The 20,270-nt window shown below is 34.6% G+C and overlaps 1 protein-coding gene across 1 annotated transcript in view; it reads right to left on the bottom strand.

Annotated features, from left to right (window-relative positions):
- Window positions 1–20,270, bottom strand: part of DSCAM (DS cell adhesion molecule) — a 715,945-nt gene that overhangs the window by 86,871 nt on the left and 608,804 nt on the right. Inside the window, exons 19-20 of the mRNA XM_043997664.1 lie at window positions 16,444–16,599; window positions 6,847–6,980 (exon numbers count right to left, since the gene is read on the bottom strand). Of these exons, the coding sequence (XP_043853599.1) occupies window positions 6,847–6,980; window positions 16,444–16,599 (290 nt within the window). The remainder of the gene's footprint in view (window positions 1–6,846; window positions 6,981–16,443; window positions 16,600–20,270) is intronic.

Raw genomic sequence — 20,270 nt, 5'->3', positions numbered from 1 at the left:
TTTGGGTTTATCAAACACTAGTTTACTTATTATCATTTACTTCTGTATATTATATATCTAATCTATCCTATTTATTAATTTTCTATTCCTTAGCCAGTACAAAATAGTTTAGATGATTATCACTTTGTAATATCATTTGAGATCTGGTACTACTAGGCCTCCTTCCTTCCCACTTCTTTTTTGAGATTCTAGACCTTTTGTCCTAGGAGATAAATTTTGTTATTATATTCTAGCTCTATAAAGCAATCCTTTGTTAACTTGTTATGGAATTTATATTTCTATCTCTGCTGGATTTGTGTTAATGATAATGATGAATTTTGATTTATATAGGTTTATTATTATGGGTTTATTTTATATACTACAATTTTGCTGAAGTTATTGTTTCAACCAATTGTTAGTTTCTTCTTTTGAATTCTTTAAACATACCATCATATCATCTTCAAAAAAGCAATTATGTTGTTTTCTATTTGTTTATGCTTATTCCTTCTATTTTTCCTCTCTTATCACTATATCTAGCATTTCTAATATTATATAGAATAAGAATGGTGATAATGTACATCCTTATTTTACCCCTGATCTTAATGGAAAGGCCTTTAGTTTATCCCCATTATAGGTCATTTATATCTTTTTAAATTAAAATCGAAACTATCATATTAAGCAAATGTCTATTTACTTCTTTGTTTTCTACTATTTTAAGAGAAATAAGTGTTATATCTTTTCAAAAGCTTTTCCTGTATCTATTGATATGATAATATAATTTTGGTTTTGGTTTTGTTATTAATAGTCAGTTATTTTTGTAGTTTTCCTAACATTGAGCCAGTTCTATATTCCTGGTAGAAATAGAACTTGGTCATTGCGTATAATCTTTGTGACATATTTCCATAACCTACTTGTTAAGCTTTTATTTAAAAATTCATATCAATATTCCTTAGGAATAATTGTTTCATAGAAGAAATTCTTTCCCAATTTTTCAACAACTTTTGGAATATTAAAAATAATTATCCTTTAAATATATAATTCATTTATCAATCAATTTTATCCCTTTTTTTCTTTTAGGAGTTCATTGTTGCTATGTTCAATCTCTTTTTTTCTAAGACTTGGCTATTCAGATCTTCTAATTCCAGTTCTCTAAATATAGGCACTTCATAGTTTTATAAATATTCTTGCTTTCTGGCTGCTTTCAGTATTTTTATTTGATCTGAAGCTTTGAATCTGGGCTATAATATTCCTGGGAATTTTCATTTTGGGGGGCTTCTTTCAGGTGACCTGTTGAACTTTATTATTTTCATTTCACACCTTGGTTCCAAGGGATCTAGGTAGGTTTTTTTGTGATTTATTGAAATATATCTAGCCTCTTTTTTTGTCATTGCTTTCAGTTAGTCCAGCAATTCTTAAATTATATCTCTTCAATCTATTTCCTGGATAAGTTGTTTTTGCTATGAGATACCTTATGTTTTCTAGTATTATTTTTAGCTTCTTAACTTTGTTTTATTTATTTGTTTTTGCAGGGCAATGAGGGTTAAGTGACTTGCCCAGAGTCATGCAGCTAGTAAGTGTCAAGTGCCTGAAGCTAGATTTGAACTCAGGTCCTCCTGAATCCAGGCTCGGTGCTTTATCCACTGTGCCACCTAGGTGCCCCTGTTTTGCTTAAAAAAAATTCCCATGGAATCATTGGCTTATATTTGGTTCATTCTAATTTTCAGTGAGTTTATTTCTTTGATAAGTTTTCCTATGTCTTATTTCAAGCTGTTAATACTCTTTCTAATTCTTTCTTCTATTACCATTCCTCTTGCATTCTCATTTGATTTTAAAATATTAAAAATAAGACTTGCTTCGTCTCTTCCAGGAATTCTAGTTGAACTTGTGACTAAACATAATTTTCCCCCTGCTCTGTCCCTCCCTCCCTCCCTATGTCGTTCCCTATGTCCCTGTCTCCCTCCCTTTCTTCCTTCCTTCCTCCTCCATTTTTTGGGGGCTTGACTTAAATATTTTGGTGTCATTCTCTTTGGGACTGTGACTTGAGTGATTTTGTCAGTATAATAGCTCTTTATGGTGGGATTATTATTATTATTTATTTATTTATTTATTTATTTATCTATCTATCTATTTATCTATTTATTTATTTATTTATTTTTGGTTTGTTCACTCCTTCTAGCCTACTTCCTGACTTTGGACTTGATGCTAATTCAGGGTTCTGAACACTTCTAGAAGGAATGTCTGGGTTGGGCTTGTATTTTCTTCATTCTATCTATTGCTTTCTTGTATTATTGAATGTTATGATATTCTAGGATTTCAGAGGCAGATCAGGCTGAAGACCTAACAGCCTCAAAGTGGTCCAGTCCATGACAAAGTCTGAAAATTGGTTTTAACTCTATGAGTTAATACTGCCATTAATTTAATTAACTCTTCAAATTAATCTGACCTGGATTTGTGTCCAAACAACAAAGCTCTCAATTTGTCTCTCGTTTTTGGATTCCTAGTAAACTGTTATTTGATTCAACCACTATTAGTTAGCTAAAAAGTTCTGTTGGTTCAGAGTGACAGAACTGAACCTTCCCTTTGGGACTAGGTTTTCTGTCTTGGCTTTTCTTTTTCAAGCTTCAGATTGGGTTGGGGGATTATGTGAGATTTCATTCTATTTCTAAGGTCACAGACACACAGCCATCAGGTCCTTGATTCTGAACTTGCTCCCAGCTCTGTTTCCAGCCTAGGGACTGTGACTACTCTTCATCCTGAACCTCTAGACATGCGAGTCCTTAGTAGTTCACCTTGAATTTGTGACCTGGAACTGGATAGTGATTGACACAGATGTTATTTGGCCCCAGTTCCTGCATCATGCACAACATTGAGGTCCAGGATCTCTTCTTGTCTTGGTTCACAGCCTCATTCCTCTGTGCTAGAATGCTTTTCCAGATAGTCTCTGTCCCCAGTATCAACAGATCTCTAGTCTCTCTCTCTCTCTCTCTCTCTCTCTCTCTCTCTCTCTCTCTCTCTCTCTCTCTCTCTCTCTCTCGTCTTAGTCTAGAAAAATGACTCACTTTCATTTTTAAATTGGATTCTTGATCAGGACTTGGTCTGGTACATTTTCTAGATCTTAGTGGAGGAGTTGTGATGGGAGCTGGCTGTACTATTGCTAAATTTAACTACTACATGCCTTGTAATTTGCAACATAGGGTTTTTTTTTTGTTGTCCCTCTGGAGATGATCAATTCAATCTTTTAATTGGTTCTTTTTTCTAGTTCTGTACAGTTTTCTTGTATTATTTTTTTTGCACTGTAGTGTTTATGGTTTTTTACTTATAATGTCCTCATGGGAGACCTAGAATCCTTAAATTGTCTCTATAAATCTTATTTTAGAGATCAATATGTTTTGTTTGTATGGAGAACATTTTCCTTTTAATGTTATTGATTTTTGCTTTTCTTCCACAGGGATATTTCCATAGTTCTCCATTTCTGTGTATTTGTATTCCCAAACAGTTGTTTTCCTTTTTTGTTTCTTTGGATTCATGGATTCACATTTTTTTTCTGCCAATTATTTCTGCTCTGTAGGCCATAAAGTCTGTTTTCACAATTCTTAATTACCTTCTAAATCATTTGGGAACATTCTACTATGATTCCATGTTCTATTGGAGCACCACAGCATTCTCTTCTTCCTCAGGTGTTAATTTATTTTTTGTCTTGCAATATTTATTCATATAAACCTGTATTTTTTTTGTGGATCTTGAGGCCATATTTGCTTCTATTATTAAAAATCTTCCTTGTTGGTTTATCTTCTTATATTAAATGTAAAGACATTTACATTTACATTAAGATATTTGGCATCTCCTGAGATTGCCTGAAATCTTTGGTAAATTCAATTTTTTCCCCTTAAAATCCTCTTATTTTCTGACTCCCTTGCCTTTGATGGTTGTTCCGCTGGGAGACAGACCTCAAAGCTGATTCAGCCTCTCCCTTTGTTAGGAAATTCACATTTCACTAGCCTTGGTCTTTGCTACAAGTAATTTCTGGGGGTACAGAACTGGAACCAGCTGGATATGAAATCATTTTTCCTCAGGCTTAGTGGAGAGCTATTAAAACTGACATCCTACCCCAGTTCCCTCTTTTCCTCAGGTGGCTGGCTTAGCTCTATTGTAGCGTAGCACTCTGCCAACTTCTAGTTTCATCAAAAGCAAGCTTTTTTGTTTTCTGTGGTAAAGAGAGGTGGAAGAAGTAGAGATGAGTTGTCTTCTAAACCCATGGTAGGCTTATGCAGCCTTGCCAGATTATGGTAGCTGGTGGGAGATAGGGTGTTCTGTGAGCCAGTTAGCCTGTTATGCTATTAGTTCATTGGGTTTTTATCTTGTGTGTGTGTGTGTGTGTGTGTGTGGCAATTGGGGTTAAGTGACTTGCCCAGGGTCACATAGCTAGTGAGTGTCAAGGTTCTGAGGCAGGATTTGAACTTGGGACCTCCTGAATCCAGGGCCTGCGCTTTATCCATTGCGCCACCTAGCTGCCCCTTTGTCTTTGTTTTGTTTTGTTTTTATCTTTTTAAGGTTCTTGATGGTTTAGCCCATGTAGACTCCAGAAATTATTTTATATCATATATGTATATATATTATATATGTATACACACATACACACACACACTATTTTGGGAAGTTTTGAGAGATCAAGGGGATTGGAGAAAGTATCTAATCCTCTATTTTGTAGGTTCATTGCCATTTCTTTTGGCAACAAAGAAAAATCTGGAGGTATTTCTACTTCCCAAATAATAAAAGGATGAATTGCTTCAGGATAGCTTTGGTATTCTGATGACATATTACTATTCCTTTAAGAGGCACTGGAATATTTATATTTTATTAAATAATCACCAATAGACTAGTAAATGTTTGTAAAGTAAAATAATCCAATTACTTTCTTTTAAAGAGTAGAGTCAAGTGATAGTTGAAGGAGATAATGTTCCATTTGTGATAACAGACCTGGAATTTTAAATTTCTGTTTAGAAAGTACAAACTTGTTGTTCTGCCATTATGAAGACCATATAGGAAATTTTAAAAAAATGCATGTGTGTATACAGGAAAAAAAATTCAGGATAGAAATAGCTTATAGAACTGGGAAAGAGGAGAAAAAGAGAAATGGTGTTTATTTTATTACTCAGAGATTTCCAAATGTCAACACTGCTTTTTGCAAAGAGAGATTTAGATTTGAAGGGAATCACACATCTTTGTTTGTTTGTTTTTAACAATGTATACAATAGAAGACCTTGATTTTTAAAAAAGTCATATATTGGGGCAGCTAAGTGGTGCAGTGGATAGAGCACCAGCCCTGTATTCAGGAGGACCTGAGTTCAAATCCGGCCTCAGGCACTTAGCATTTACTAGCTGTGTGACCCTAGGCAAGTCACTCAACCCCAATTGCCTCACCAAAAAAAAAAATTTAAAAAGTCATATGTTAAAAAAAAAACAACAAAAAAATGGGGGCAGCTAGATGGCGCAGTGGTTAAAGCGCTGGCCCTGGATTCAGGAGGACCTGAGTTCAAATCCAGCCTCAGACACTTGACACTTACTAGCTGTGTGACCCTGGGCAAGTCACTTAACCCCCATTGCCCCACCAAAAACAAAAAACAAAAAACAAAAAAAAGTCATATGTTTATTTGATTGTAATTTCCTAGGTTAGGCAGATATTTGCCAATACCAGGCATAATAAATTTAGTTTAGTTAACATGGCCTATCACTGTCTTAAAGCAGCAGTATAAAATTATCATTTAATTTTGTGATAATAAATAATTATGTTTTTATATATTACATTAAATGAAAATTGTGTTCTTCATATCCATTTTTTTCTAGTCGTGAGAATTGATTTGTGCTGAACCACCTAAATTATCTTCCCTTGCCTGCCTATGAGGAATGTTTGTTATTAACTATTATTTGCCCAGATTAGTTGACTAGGACAAAGGATATAGAATAGTTTCTGGATACGGAATACAACTATTTATTGTAAAATATTAACAAATGTGAATGGGAAACTATCTTCAATCCTGGAATCATTAGTACCGAACTAAATTAAGTAGTAAAGAGAGAAAAAAATCACTCTTAAAACTGCATAGAATTTCTAAAAAAAAACTTGTGTTCTTTTATGTTCTTTTCCTCATGAACTTCTTAACATTTCACTGCTACTAAGTTTTTACTTCCTGTTTTTAAGGTGCTCTTAGTATATGTGATTTTTGTTATAAAACAGTAATAGCAAAATTTTCTACTTGAAACTCTTAATTCCTTTAAAATTAGCAGAGCCTTGCCATTTAATTGGTCCTATATAGAGGTATATAAAATAGTCCCAAATCTCTAGAAACAAATTCACATATTTCTACCAGTGCCCATAGGATCTGCCTACTTCTCTTACATGTCTCCAGAGAAATATGGGGATGGGGGCAGAAATAGAAAGTAGTAGATTAGGGAGAAAGAATTATGAGCATTTAACAATGGAGTCCAACAGGAAAACTAATAGGCCCTCTTTTGTGAACATCTGTGTGCAACAGTTCAGGTTTCTGATTTAGAATTTAGAAAACCTGGAAGTCAGTTGTTTTGTAAAAATCTACCAAATTAACAATACTATCATAATGATGTTGCCAAATGATTAAAATGATTTAGTCTTATAATTTAAAATAAGCTATAAAAAAGAGCCTTGCCTAGAGTAGTACTTAACATTCCGGGGGAGGGGGCAGGGAGTGAAGAAGAGATACCAGAAAGACCTAAATAGGTAGAAAATAAAGGAGAAAAACTTAGTCTTTAAATATCTTTAACTGTCAAAAACTAATAAATACAGCCAATCTTAGAGCTGCTTGAAAGCCACTTTGTTGTTTACCAACTTACTGTGGGATATGGGTGTGAGCAGAACACAGTGTACTTTCGGATGATTCCATTTAACTTGAAAGGGGGAAGCCAGGATACAAAAACAGTAGAGGCTGATGCTGCTGCTGCTTTGACCCCAGCAGGAGGACCTGGAACTGGAATAGCAATACATTCAGTCATAAAAAAATGGAACATTTTCGATGTCATTTAAACCGCTAAACAACTGGGTCCCAATCTACCTTTTAAATTTTACATCCTACTATTGAGGAACACAAACCATCTGACTCATCAGGTTATCCACTAAAAGCTAAAAATGCTTTGTATTGATTCACCTCTAAGCCTTGACCTGTGACAGCCTATGTTACCTGGAATTCCTTTTCCGTTAATCTTGCATATCCAAATCCACATACAACTCAGTCAAATACAAGCTAATAGAATTTTTTTAGTGTGCGCTATATAGAATATATAGAACATGGGCTAGAATTCTGTTTTAGTTTTAAGTGACATTGGATTTTTAGCTCTGAAATATAGTAGAATAGGTGAATTAATAGCACTTTCATCCATCAACATTTTCTTGTGCTTATAGCTTGTCATGAATAGATAACTATTCTTCTCTTTTAAAGACTGAATCATTTTTAATCTTTTTTTTTTGTCATTTCTATGTTACTAAAGAAAGTCTAGAAACCATATTGCAGAATAGATTTTATGGTAAATGTACTTTTGTGTTTTTCCTATATGTTTTGGCCTTCCTGTCCTCTTGATATAATTATACAGACTCAATACAGACTCACCATGAATTTAAAAAAATAACTTTACAGGGTTGCTTGTCAGATTTGTAGATGATATTAAGTTTAGATATCCAACAGGTATGATAACAGCTGGATCCCAAAAGAACTCTACAAACTCGTATGGCCAAATAAACAAACAAAAAAGATGAAATTTCTAGGAATAATGCACTGATCTCCATGTTTTAAAAATCAACTGTTTAAGATATGATACACAACAGTTTACATAAAAAAGGCCAGGGACATCCATATGTACAAAAATATTGATGAAATTTGTTATTGCACATTTACTTATGATAAAAAAGAGGGAAATGAAATATGTCCCCCAATTTTTAGGAAATTAATGAATGAACTAAGATATATAAACATAATGAAACACTGTTGTACTATAAAGAGTGATGAATATGAAGATTTCAGAGAAACATGGGAACACTTGAAAGAAATCACACAGATTGAATAAAGCAGAGCAAAAAGAACAATACAATGTCTACAATCATTTAAGTGAAAATGACCTTAGGAGGAAATAAAAGAAGAGGAATCTTATACCGTCCTAATATACTTTTGAATTCCTCTTCATGAGGGATTTGAAAGGTTTTTCAAGAACCCTTCTCTTTTCTAGCCTAGATGAATTCCTTCAACTTGTCCTCAAATGGTATGATTTTAAGGCTCTTAATATTGGGAAACTTTGGGGATAACAGAGTTGTCCCAATGTGCTATAAGCTACCTTTCTTAGAAGTTGCTTCTCCACCACTGTTTGTCTCCTTCCTTGACAGTTACATTCCCCCTAAACACATACACACATGCCACTCCCTCCCACAAGACCACACCATACCATACCACAACACACCACCACCACCATCATCCATTGCAGTGAAGACTGGATAAGCACTTTACAGAGACTTTGCACAGAGAATTCCTGTCTAGGTACAGATTAGACTGGATAATGCCTGAGACTTTTTTTTTTGGTGGGGGAATGGGGGTTAAGTGACTTGCCCAGGTTCACACAGCTAGTAAGTGCCAAGTGTCTGAGGCTGGATTTGAACTCAGGTACTCCTGAATCCAGGGCCAGTGCTTTATCCACTGCGCCATCTAGCTGCCCCTGAGACTCTTTTTTAAAATACAGCTTCTACGACACTGTGTTGTATCATATTATGTTTTATTGTGCCACTTTACTTCTCCTAGACTACTGGATTGTACTCATTGGTATGCATTCAGAATGACCCATATATCTTCAAGCATGCTATAATGCTATAACTAAATGCAGCACAAATGACTGTTTACACCAGTGGTCTTCCTGGTCCCACTCTCTCTGCCCCCTCCCCTTACACATAAATAGTAGATATTTCATAAACCTACAGTTTTGGGGTACAGCTTGTTGCTCATACTCTTGTCTACCCAACTCAATGCCAATAGACTATATAGTTTTTATATCTTCCATCTTTTCATCACTAGCTTCCTTCCTTACAGTTAGTGTTTACATTTTGCCACCCCTATTGCCACTTCTAATTGCCACCATCTGTGCTGCTGCTGGGGCAGGTAAGTGGCACAGTGGATAGAGTGTGGGGCCTGGAGTCAGGAAGATCTGAGTTCAAATCCAGTCTCACATATGTACTAGTTGTGTGACCCTGGGAAAGTCATTTAACCCTATGTGCCTCAGTCTCCTCTGTAAAATGAGTTGGAGAAGGAAATGGAAAGCCACTCCAGTATCATTGCCAATAAAATGCTAAATGGGATAACAAAGAATTGGACATGATTGAAACAACTGAACAACAACAACAACATGATGCTGCTAATCTATTCTTTCTGCTTTTTTTTCTTTTTCAATTTTAGTCAAAAAACATTTGTTAAGTAATGATTATGTACTAGACTCTACGCTCAGCACTAGATAAGAAATAAGAAAATAAGAAAAAGAAAGCATCCCTGCCCTCGAGGATCTTAAAATGTTAGTGGAAGAAGACAATACACAAAAGGAAGCTGAAAAGAGGAAGAGTACTACTGGGTAACTGTTGTAGGGTCATGATGTTCATGCATTTGAAACAAAGATGAGCAGCTGATGGGAAATTCTGAGCCCTCTATAAAGGGAGGTTTTGGGATAAGTTTATTTCTCTGCCTTTCATTCCTCCAATGAGAGTGGAGAGGCAATTGAGGGTACTGAGGAAGTGCTGAAGATCAAAGCCTCTTCCATATGTCTCTTTCATAGTCTATCATTTTTGTCACTTTTATCATTTCTTATACTTCTTAACATTCACACACACAGATAGCCTTTTTAAAATTAATTAATTAATTTTTTTTCAGTGAGGCAATTGGGGTTAAGTGACTTGCCCAGGGTCACACAGCTAGTAAGTGTTAAGTGTCTGAGGCCGGAATTGAACTCAGGTACTCCTGACTCCAGGGCTGGTGCTCTATCCACTGCGCCATCTAGCTGCCCCAGATAGCCTTTTTATATAAATCACTGACTACTCTGAACACCTCTTGTTGGCAAACCAATCACCATTGCACATTGGGTCAATACTGTTTTGGTAATTTTTTCTTTAGTTCTTTTAGGTTTGTTGCTGAGTTCTCCAGAGGGGTTGCTTTTGCTTTTTCTGTGTGTGTGCTTGCACATTAAATAATGTAATCACACAGACATGTACAATCATATGGTTTTATACTTAGTATTATTAAGCATACATGATTATGTATATTATATATGATTGCGTATATTAATATGTTTATGCATTCTATATTATAATGACATATATTAATATATTTATTTACAAACACATTTAAGAATGTCTTTGCCTCTGTGTGTGTTGTGCACTAGATCTGTGATTTCATTGGTATATGGAATACCTCCTGACGGAAAATTCTTATACCAATGCAGATTGGTATCTTCTCTTGAATTTTTAATTAAAAAATTTTTAGAGAGTTTCCTGAAGCACCAAGTTAAGTGATTTTCCCAGGGTCAAATAACCAATATGTGTAAAAGATGGGTCTAAAACCTAAGTCTCCCAACTCTGAGGTTAGCTAGTTAGTCAAGAAATACTTATTAAATATCTTCTATGTGCTAAGTGGTGAGGATAGAAAGAAAGGTAAAAGACAGTTGCTAAGACTCAGTTTAATGTAGGAGACAACATGCAAAAATATATACAAATAAATTATATAAAGGATAAACTGGAAATTATAGAAATAAGGGGGATTGGGAAAGTCTTACTGTAGAAGGTAGAATTTTAGACTTGAGAGTAGTCAAGAGTTAGAGATAAGGAGGTATTCAGGATATGGAAGACAACCAGAGAAGATGCCCAGAGTTGGGAGATGGTATCTTGTTCAAGGAAAAGGAAGTCAATTCTCTATTTGTTATGCCACATTGCCTCTAAATTATATACAAGATGCACATAATAGATAAAATGGTTATAGGATATGCATTGTCATATGCAGAAAAAAAGATTGTTGCATTGGTCGCCAAGGGCAATATAATCCTAGTATTAGAAGAAGCCACTATTCTTAGATTGGGGATTTCTTTAAAGTGGGGGTAGGTGAGGTTAGGAAACCAACATCTGCTTGGCATTTTCCTATTCATAGAAAAGAATAGGATTACTCAGTTCAGATGAGAAGCTTCAATTGGATTCAAATTATAATCCAAATATAAACTATAAAACTTATTAGAAGACAAATAGAAAATATTAAGATAATGAACATTTTGATTTATAATTGCTTTTATGTGATTGGAGCAAGGAGTTTTTAGATAAGACATTGCATTTTCAGTCAGAGAACTTGGCTCTACTACTTACTAGCTGTATGACCTTGAGAAAATCATTTCATCCTTACAGGCCTCAATTTCCTAATATGTAAGAGTTGACCAAGGTGGTCTCTAATATCTCTTCCAGCTTTAAATCCTATCATAGTAGGATTTTGAAAATCAAGGGAATCTACCAATACTTGGAAAGGGATTTCATCATTTTCTTTGCATCAAGTTAGAGCTAATAACACTAAACAGTTTAAAAGAAAACTTTGACACTACCTGTCAGAGATTCTCACCCATAGACATGCAGGTTTTCATTCATACATACTTGTGACAGTCAAGTATGTTATCAGTTCTTGAGGGTCTAATATTTCTAATAAAGGTCAGAGGATCATAGATTTAGAACTAGAAATTTCAAGGAATTTTGATTGAAATAACCTAATGATTGTCATCAATTACTACAGCAAATATGCCCCAATTGACAAAGTTGCAAATTATTTCCCTGTTATATTACTCTACATAAAATTGGGTGCATGGGTTCAAACATTATAATTTATATTGTATATACAACCCATTGGAATGTCTTTTATTTGTAGATATAATACAAAACATAAATGATAATGTGGAAATCCTCCAAACTTCTAATTTTTCTCTGTGAATTGGTTTCTAGAAATCAGAAAATCATTACTGTCTTTATTCCACCCACTGCACCCTTTCCCAGTTTCTGAAAGCCAACCAATTCTATGTAAATCTTAGGACCCAGCCATATTAAGGCCATTTTTTTTTTTTGGTGAGGCAATTGGGGTTAAGTGACTTGCCCAGGGTCACACAGCTAGTAAGTGTTAAGTGTCTGAATCCGGATTTGAACTCAGGTCCTCCTGACTCCAAGGCCGGTGTTCTACCCACTACACCACCTAGCTGACCCTATTCAGGCCAATTTTAACTCATCAAAACTATAGTCACCATAAATTACTTTTGAAGATTGAAATATTATTGTGATATTTTCCAAAAACAAGATTTTTTTTGGAAATTCATATATGTAAAACAGTTTTGAGAGCAATTACCAAAGTAAAATATGAATTTTAAAAGGACACATCATTGTTATTCAGGAAAGGGATGAAGAAAGTTTTCCTTCCTTATTAGATTTTTGTGTATCCTTCTATCAAATATGTATGATGAAAGGCTGCTAATCTATTTGCTCTTTAAATAATAATTTCAATTTAAATAGTTATTTAAATAATAAGATCATTTAAATAAAATGTCTGAAAGTGTATAAAGTAATATTTCACTATGGTTAATAATATATTTTCCTAATTAAGGGAGAAAGATCCAACCATTCTAGACAACAAATTTAACTTCTCAGTTTTCAGTGAAGAGAGGACCAAGTATATTTAGAAAATCATCACTAAACTACTCTTTATTAATAAAGACCATTAATATATGCCCAAAGTTAGTGAGGGCACATTAGGAAGCATTAGCCCCACCACAAGGTGTTTCAGGGACTGTACTGAAACCATGAGGGCAGAAGTATTAAAAAGTATGCAAATGGAAGCAAACAAAATACTACAAATGTTTTGGAAAAGTAAAGCTGAAGAGAGAAGCCAAGAGAAGAACCAAGAAGAGATGAGTCTTGCAAAGGCAAAATGCTCCTATATTTTACTTATTTGCACTTCAACACATCTGAATTCCCTATATGCCTTTGTATCCTGTGCAGTTCTTATTTTTTTTTTTTTTTAAACGGGGCAATGGGGTTAAGTGACTTGTCCAGGGTCACACAGCTAGTAAGTGTCAAGTGTCTGAGGCCTGATTTGAACTCAGGAACTCCTGAATCCAGGGCCGGTGCTTTACCCACTGCGCCACCTAGCCGCCCCTCTGTGCAGTTCTTATTCATGTACTCCTATAAATCCTTCAAAGATAGGATAAATCAATGCTATTTTCCTTTGTGGGCTATTAAACTAGCTAACCTCTTGTAACTGGTCATGAATTTTGTTAAGAACTTCTTATAGTACTTTGGGGCCTGAAACAATCAGTATAATACTTGTTCAATACTTTCAAAATTTTAACACTTTGATCATGCATTCCTTCCATGTATAATTGATCTCTTCTCTATTTCGTTATGTCATTTCCCCTTACTTATATAACAAATTGGAAACCAAGGAGTTGAAGTTCAAATATTGAACGTCAATAATGATAAAAATAGAATAGTATCAAAAATGTGGACAGATCTGTTTGCTTTTTCCTATTCTTCCAATTTAATCTATAAATGTTCTTGAGATGATTTGGTTTATGAATCCTTTTGTCAAGCTTTCTGCAAATACATTTTTCTTCACACTGCTATACCATTTTTTGAGATGATTCTATTAGTAATATTCCACCATCCTTTTCTTTAAAGTTTTACAATTGGGGGCAGCTAGGTGGCACAGTGGGTAAAGCACCGGCCCTGGAGTCAGGAGGACCTGAGTTCAAATCCGGCCTCAGACACTTGACACTTACTAGTTGTGTGACCCTGGGTAAGTCACTTAACCCCCATTGCCCCACAAAACAAAACAAAAAAATAATTGTGTTGTACTGATGAAAGACATCAATAAAGTTTTACAATTTAATTTATATTCTAAACTGGAATTATATTAGCTTGCCAAAACTCTCTGCTAGCAAGAGGATAAGAGTTTGCTGACAATGCTGTTTATAGATTTTTTTTGGTCCTCATTGTGACAATTGCTTTATACCAAGTCAACTCTGTAGGAAAAGATGATAGTATTTGTCTTTTTAAAATATTTCTTTTGCCACTAACAACTTTGTTTGAAAACATCATGCCAGCATTATAATTATCAATGCAATTCTCCCTTGAGGTTCACTCTCTCTTCTCCCTTTCCCTCTCCCAATCCCTCTCCTTCTCTCACTTTGGTGTTTTGTTTTTGTTTTTGTTTTTTTTGCAGGGCAATGAGGGTTAAGTGATTTGCCCAGGGTCACACAGCTAGTAAGTGTCAAGTGTCTGAGGCTGGATTTGAACTCAGGTTCTCCTGAATCCAGGACCAGTGCTTTATCTACTGCACCATCCTAGCTGCCCCCATCTCTTCTCTTTTCTGCCACTGGTGGTTGGGTGCCCAGAGAGGTGGCTATTGCTACTCCAGGACTTACCAAGGGTAACCCTGTGAGTAGCTATCTTTTAAAACATTAGTTCAGGAACCCCCATCAGTCTGTTTCCTTTTGATAATAATTTAGTAAATCTGGTTAGATTTTTGGCAAAGGCATTTACTCAAATGGCATAGAAAGTACAAATACTATAAATTGTTTCCCCCATATCATGAACATACCTTCCTACAAATGCACCCAGAGTCCAGGAAGAGGAAAGCTCAAAGTATAAAATTAAAGCACTTGTGCAAAGGACACAAAGAGACAAAGCAACTTGCAACTTTAGAACTGCAGGATTCATTTATTATTCTTTCTCTTGAAAGACCTCATAAAGTTCACTATGAGTTTCTCTGCTCTGTAGCTGGGCTAGCTCTTTACAATGCATGACGTCTCAAATAGCTGAGCTGGGCTGCCCTCCTTTTAGAGCTTGTCTCTGCTAAACTGGCCAATCTCTTGGACTGAGTCAGGCAAGACACTGGCTCTTCTCTACACATTTCTTGGCTGGGTAGTCAGCTGCTATAGCGCAGTACTGGGCAAAGCCACTTGATAGTGTCTGAAAAATGGTTGGACAAACTGCTCTGCTACTAGGCTATTATCAGCCTATTTGATATACTGGTGGTCTCTTTCTTCAATGAATACCTGTAGTCTTTTTTTTTTAACCTTTTGTTATTGGCTGGTCTAAGAGGTGCTGCGTTCCTCTTAGCTAAAGTGTAGAAAAGGCATTCCCTTTAGTTAGGGTATAGGGTATAAGGCATTTCTTAGAGTATAGCTAGAGAATTATAAAAACTCTTAAGCAAGAGAAACAAAACAATTTAGGATTGACATCACTTTGATTCCCTAAGAGGATGAACTCTGAGGTTTTTACTTACTTTTGGGTATGAAAATGGGGGAACTTGCTTTTTCTACTAGTTATTCCTCACCCAAAAGACCATTCCCCAATAAACAATTCCATTAAAAAAGAAACTTCCATTTTTCCTTAAGGTGACTGTTTTTTTCACCTACCATACCCTTAGGGAATCTTAGTTAAATGTAATTTGTGTCCTGGAGACAAGTTCATTGTCTCTTGATAGACAATTAAGGTATTTAAGATAATTAAACTTTACACCCTTTTTAGGGAAGGGAAGGTCTATTTTTCATCCAAAGACTTCAGCCTCTGTCCCCTTACATTTTATTCAGAAATGACCACCACATTAATCGCTAGTCCTTTCCTGACTGTTAAAATACAGTTTTATATGACACCTATAGCCTGTGTACACTATGTCCTACAGGTGCTCTGAAGTAGTGTAAGTAGTTCAAAATTATTTGTGTATTGCCTAATGATGAATAGTTTGTAGTACTGGAGAAGGAGGTACACTATTTAGGTTATCAAGCCATCAGGGAAGTAGGTATACATGTGTGAGAGCCAAGCCCACCATTAAGTTGAACTGTTATAGGAAATTGGGTAAGGTGAAGCCCATGCCAAGAAGATTCTGATTTAGACTATGGGATAATATGAAATATTACTCAGAATTATTTTAAATAGCATATCTATGACTCCTATACTATAATGGAATTTCCTCTATCAAAGGATTAATTCCCATTCATACAACATAGACAATCAACCTACTATATCCATATAGTTTATTAAACATGGTAAACATAAAATGTTAGATCAATGATATAATTATTAAAATTATATACAATTAAGACAAAGTGGGAAAACACAGTAAATAAAAATAAATGCAAAACAGGAAGCTAAATATTCTTGAAATTTCCCTTTCATGTATAAAAGCAGAGCTGAAGATTTATGGGAAGGCAAAAGAAGGAATGATGGCAAATGGAAGTGAAATTGTCTTATGTTGCCTTTTCTGGAGGAGTTGTCATGTTTGTATTTCAGGAGCTCAGCAAGAGCCTCAGCTGATATCTGGCTTCTAAAACAAATATTGATTGCTTCACAAACTACACATTATATTTAGCTAACCAGTAGTTCAAAGTCCTCACCATCCTCTTTGGTGCGAGTGAATATCTGTTCGCTCCTGACCCCATCTCCAGCTCTGGTAAATGCCAACACCTGAATGCTGTAGTTGGTGTATTTTTCTAGCCCATCTAGCTCCAGGGAAGGCTGTGTAGTAGTGACATTTTTTATCTCTCCCAGCTCTGGGGAAGAAGAAAGACAAAACACAATCATGCATGCTATTGTTACTGGCAACACTATTTTTGCCCTTCTTTGTACTTACTGTCTAGTTGTGTAGAGAATATATCCACCTGTCACACACTTAAATTACATAGAAGGGGTAATACACATTCATTAGATAATGATGAGTGCCATGTAGCAATTTGGAAAGGAGAATTTGCATACCAATTGCTTCAGAACACCTGGCAGAAAAATAGACATAAAAAAAAGAGCAAAAAAAAAAATAGAGCATTTCCCTCAAAGTTGAGTGCTACAAACCAATTTCAGTACTACAATATTCTATACTTGAGCCATATCTCTGTTGTAATGCCTAAAGGGACAATAAACAGTTATTTATTCAAATGGAATTGGTATTGTCACAATGCATTACATTTTTCATTTTAAAAGTAATTTTTTTGCACATATTTTTATTTCACCATAATTTTTCTATTATCTATCCCTGCTAAACATTCCAGAGAGCCATCTCATATAATAAATGATATTTTTAAAGATACGGAATGAAAAAGAAGAGGAAAAATCAGTATAATTGATCAATACTTCAAAAAAATCTGAAAATATGTTGAATGTACCTTTGTGGAAATCCCACCTCTGCAAAGGGGAAAAGGTTGTTTTCTTTGGAACTATGCTTGTTCTTTATAATTTTGCAACATTCACTTTTCATTTTTTACATACGTGTTTTTTCCCATTTTCATTTAGTCGTTGTATATATTGTTTTCTTTGCTTTGCTTACTTCATTTTTCCTCAGTTCATGTAGATATTTCCAAGCATCTTTGTATTCATCACATCCATCATTTCCTTTTGAATATATATTTATAATATTTTCTTTTCCCCCAATTACGTTAAAATAATTTAACATCTATCATTTCTTCGAGCATATTTCATGTGCCACAATTTGTTTAGCCATTCCCCAATCCAGTTGATGGGCTGTAATTTCCAATTCTTTGCTAACACAAGAAATACTACTATGGAGCAGCTAGATGGCGCAGTGGATAGAGCACAGGCCCTGGAGTCAGGAGGACCTGAGTTCAAATTCGGCCTCAGATATTAACACTTACTAGCTGTGTGACCCTGGGCAAGTCACTTAACCCCAATTGCCTCACTAAAAAAAAAAAAGAAAGAAAGAAAAAGAAATACTACTATAAATATTTTGGTGTCTGTAGGTACTTTCTACTTACTAATTGCTGTCTTGGGTTAAGGCTTAGAGGTTTATCACCAGGACAGAGGGTATAAATGTTTTAGCCACTTTATTTATATAATTCTAAATTGCTTTCTATAATGGTTACACTGATCCACAACTCCATCAACAATGAATCATTGTACCTTTCTTCCCATAACTTCTCCAGCACTGACTATTCCCACCTTTTATCAAATTGAATGTAAAATGTGAAATTGTGGTTTGAAACCTCAGGAGTTTTGATTTACATTTCTTTTACTATTAGTAATGTGGAACATTCCTTCATGTGGTTTATGTATGTATATACACATATATGTATATATGTTAATTACTTATATTAGATACTAAACCCTTATCAGACAAACATGATACAAATATTTTTCCCATTCAATCACTTTCTTCTTATCATAGGTATATTAATTTTGTTCAGAAAATTTCAGTTTCATATAGACAAAGATATATATTTTATCTTTTGTAATCACTACTACTCTTTGCTTAAGAACACATCTGCCCATAGCTATAAGAGATATGTGATCTACTTGCTGCAATATATCTTTAAAAAATATGGATCTTCAGAGTAGTTATCATTTAATAGAGGCTCATAAATGTACTCATCGTGAAGCTTCTGCAAGTTATTTATTAAATCTACTTGAAACCTATTTTAAAGGCAACTGTCTTTTAAATGTTTGTGACTTTTAAAGTCCCAAGATGACTTTATAAACACTTGTTACAGAAAGAGAATTACTCACTTTACATTGCTGAAATGATGTGTTGATGTCAGAAATTTTGTTTTAAGAAAAATGCTTCACTTTCAGAACTAAAAGCCTCCATGGGGTTAATAACACCAGCACCGCCACCATCAGTAGCAGAAACAGCAAAATAACAACAGAGGAAGCCATAAGAAATGATTTTCTAAGAGTACACAAGGAGACACGGAGAAATATAGAAAACTAATAGAGAAATGATGGTGGAGAAATAGCCTGGAGTCACAAGGACTTGAAATACTGCCCCAACCCCCCCATAGGTGAATCAATATATTTATGGAACTAAACTATAGAGTGGTAGGGAACACAAATGTTGAAAAATGAGGAAAAATATGGAGGAGGATATGTGATGTATCCTAATCAAGAAAATGGTTAACAATGAAAAGGAAATTGCTCTTATATTCTCTAAAAAAGAAAAAAATCTACAGAAGAATGGGCAAGGTGGCATAGGATGGGATGGAAACAGTGGAAAAGAAAGTAGGGAATTTCAAGTTAGTGGCAGGAGAGTGTCCCAATGAGGAACTCTCTAATGGGGTGATAGAAATATTCTAAAATGGAAATAATCTGTAGGGATTTGGTGCGTATAGATACCAGTACCTCTGACAGCTTCATGCCTCTGTGGACAGCATCTTACCCCAGGAGAATGGGAATCAGAGCTACTGGGAGCAATTTGACACCCAGAAAAATTAGAAGGTATTGACCATTCAACAATTCTAAAATGGTTGTATTGATTCATAGTTCTACCAACAATGTACTAATGCATCTATTTTCCTACATCCCCTCTAACATTGACTATCCCAATATTTTGTCAGTCCCAATTTTCTGTACATGAAATGAAAATTTAGAGTTGTTTTGATTTGCTTTTGTCTTATTGTTAGTAATTTGAACAATTCTTTCATCTATCTATTAATTATTTAAAATTCTTAAGAACTTTTTGTTCATATCTATGTATAGATATATGTATATGTATAGACATATCTATGTGTATAAGTCTATTACTGCTGTAGTATATTATTGATGGATCTGTTCAACCATTTTGTTAGGGAGTTCATTGATGACTTGTTCAATTTCTTTTTCTAAAACTGTCATATTTAAGGACTTTATTTCCTCTTCAGTTAACCTGGGCAATTTGTATTATTGTAAATATTCATCCATTTCATTTAGATTGTCAAATTTATTGGCATTCAGGTGGACAAAAAGGTCCTAATTATTGCTTTAATTTCTACTTCATTGGTGGTGAAATCACCCTTTTCATTTTTGATACTGGTAATTTGATTTTCTTCTTTCATTTTTAAAAATCAAATTAACCAAAGACATCTATTTTATTGTTTTTTCATAATAACAGCTCTTAGTTTTATTGATTAGTTCCATAGTTTTCTTGCTTTCAATTTTATTAATTTCTCCTTTGATTTTCAGGAATTTCTAATTTAGCATTTAGTTGGAGATTTTTAATTTGTTCTTTTTCTAGCTTTTTAAGTTGCATGCCCAATTCATTGATCTCCTCTTTCTCTTTTTTTATTCATGTAAGCATTTAGAGATATAAAATTTCCCCTAAACACTGATTTGGCTGCATCCCATAGGTTTTGGTATGTTGTCTCATTATTGTCATTCTTTTGGATGAAGTTATTGATTGTTTCTATGATTTGTTATTTGACCCACTCATTCTTTAGGATGAGATTGTTTAGTTTCCAATTAA

Source organism: Dromiciops gliroides, chromosome 3 (genome assembly GCF_019393635.1).
Source record: "Dromiciops gliroides isolate mDroGli1 chromosome 3, mDroGli1.pri, whole genome shotgun sequence".
NCBI lineage: Eukaryota > Metazoa > Chordata > Mammalia > Microbiotheria > Microbiotheriidae > Dromiciops > Dromiciops gliroides.
The sequence above is the reverse complement of the archived record's forward strand: the minus strand, read 5'-3'. Positions and strand labels throughout refer to the sequence as shown.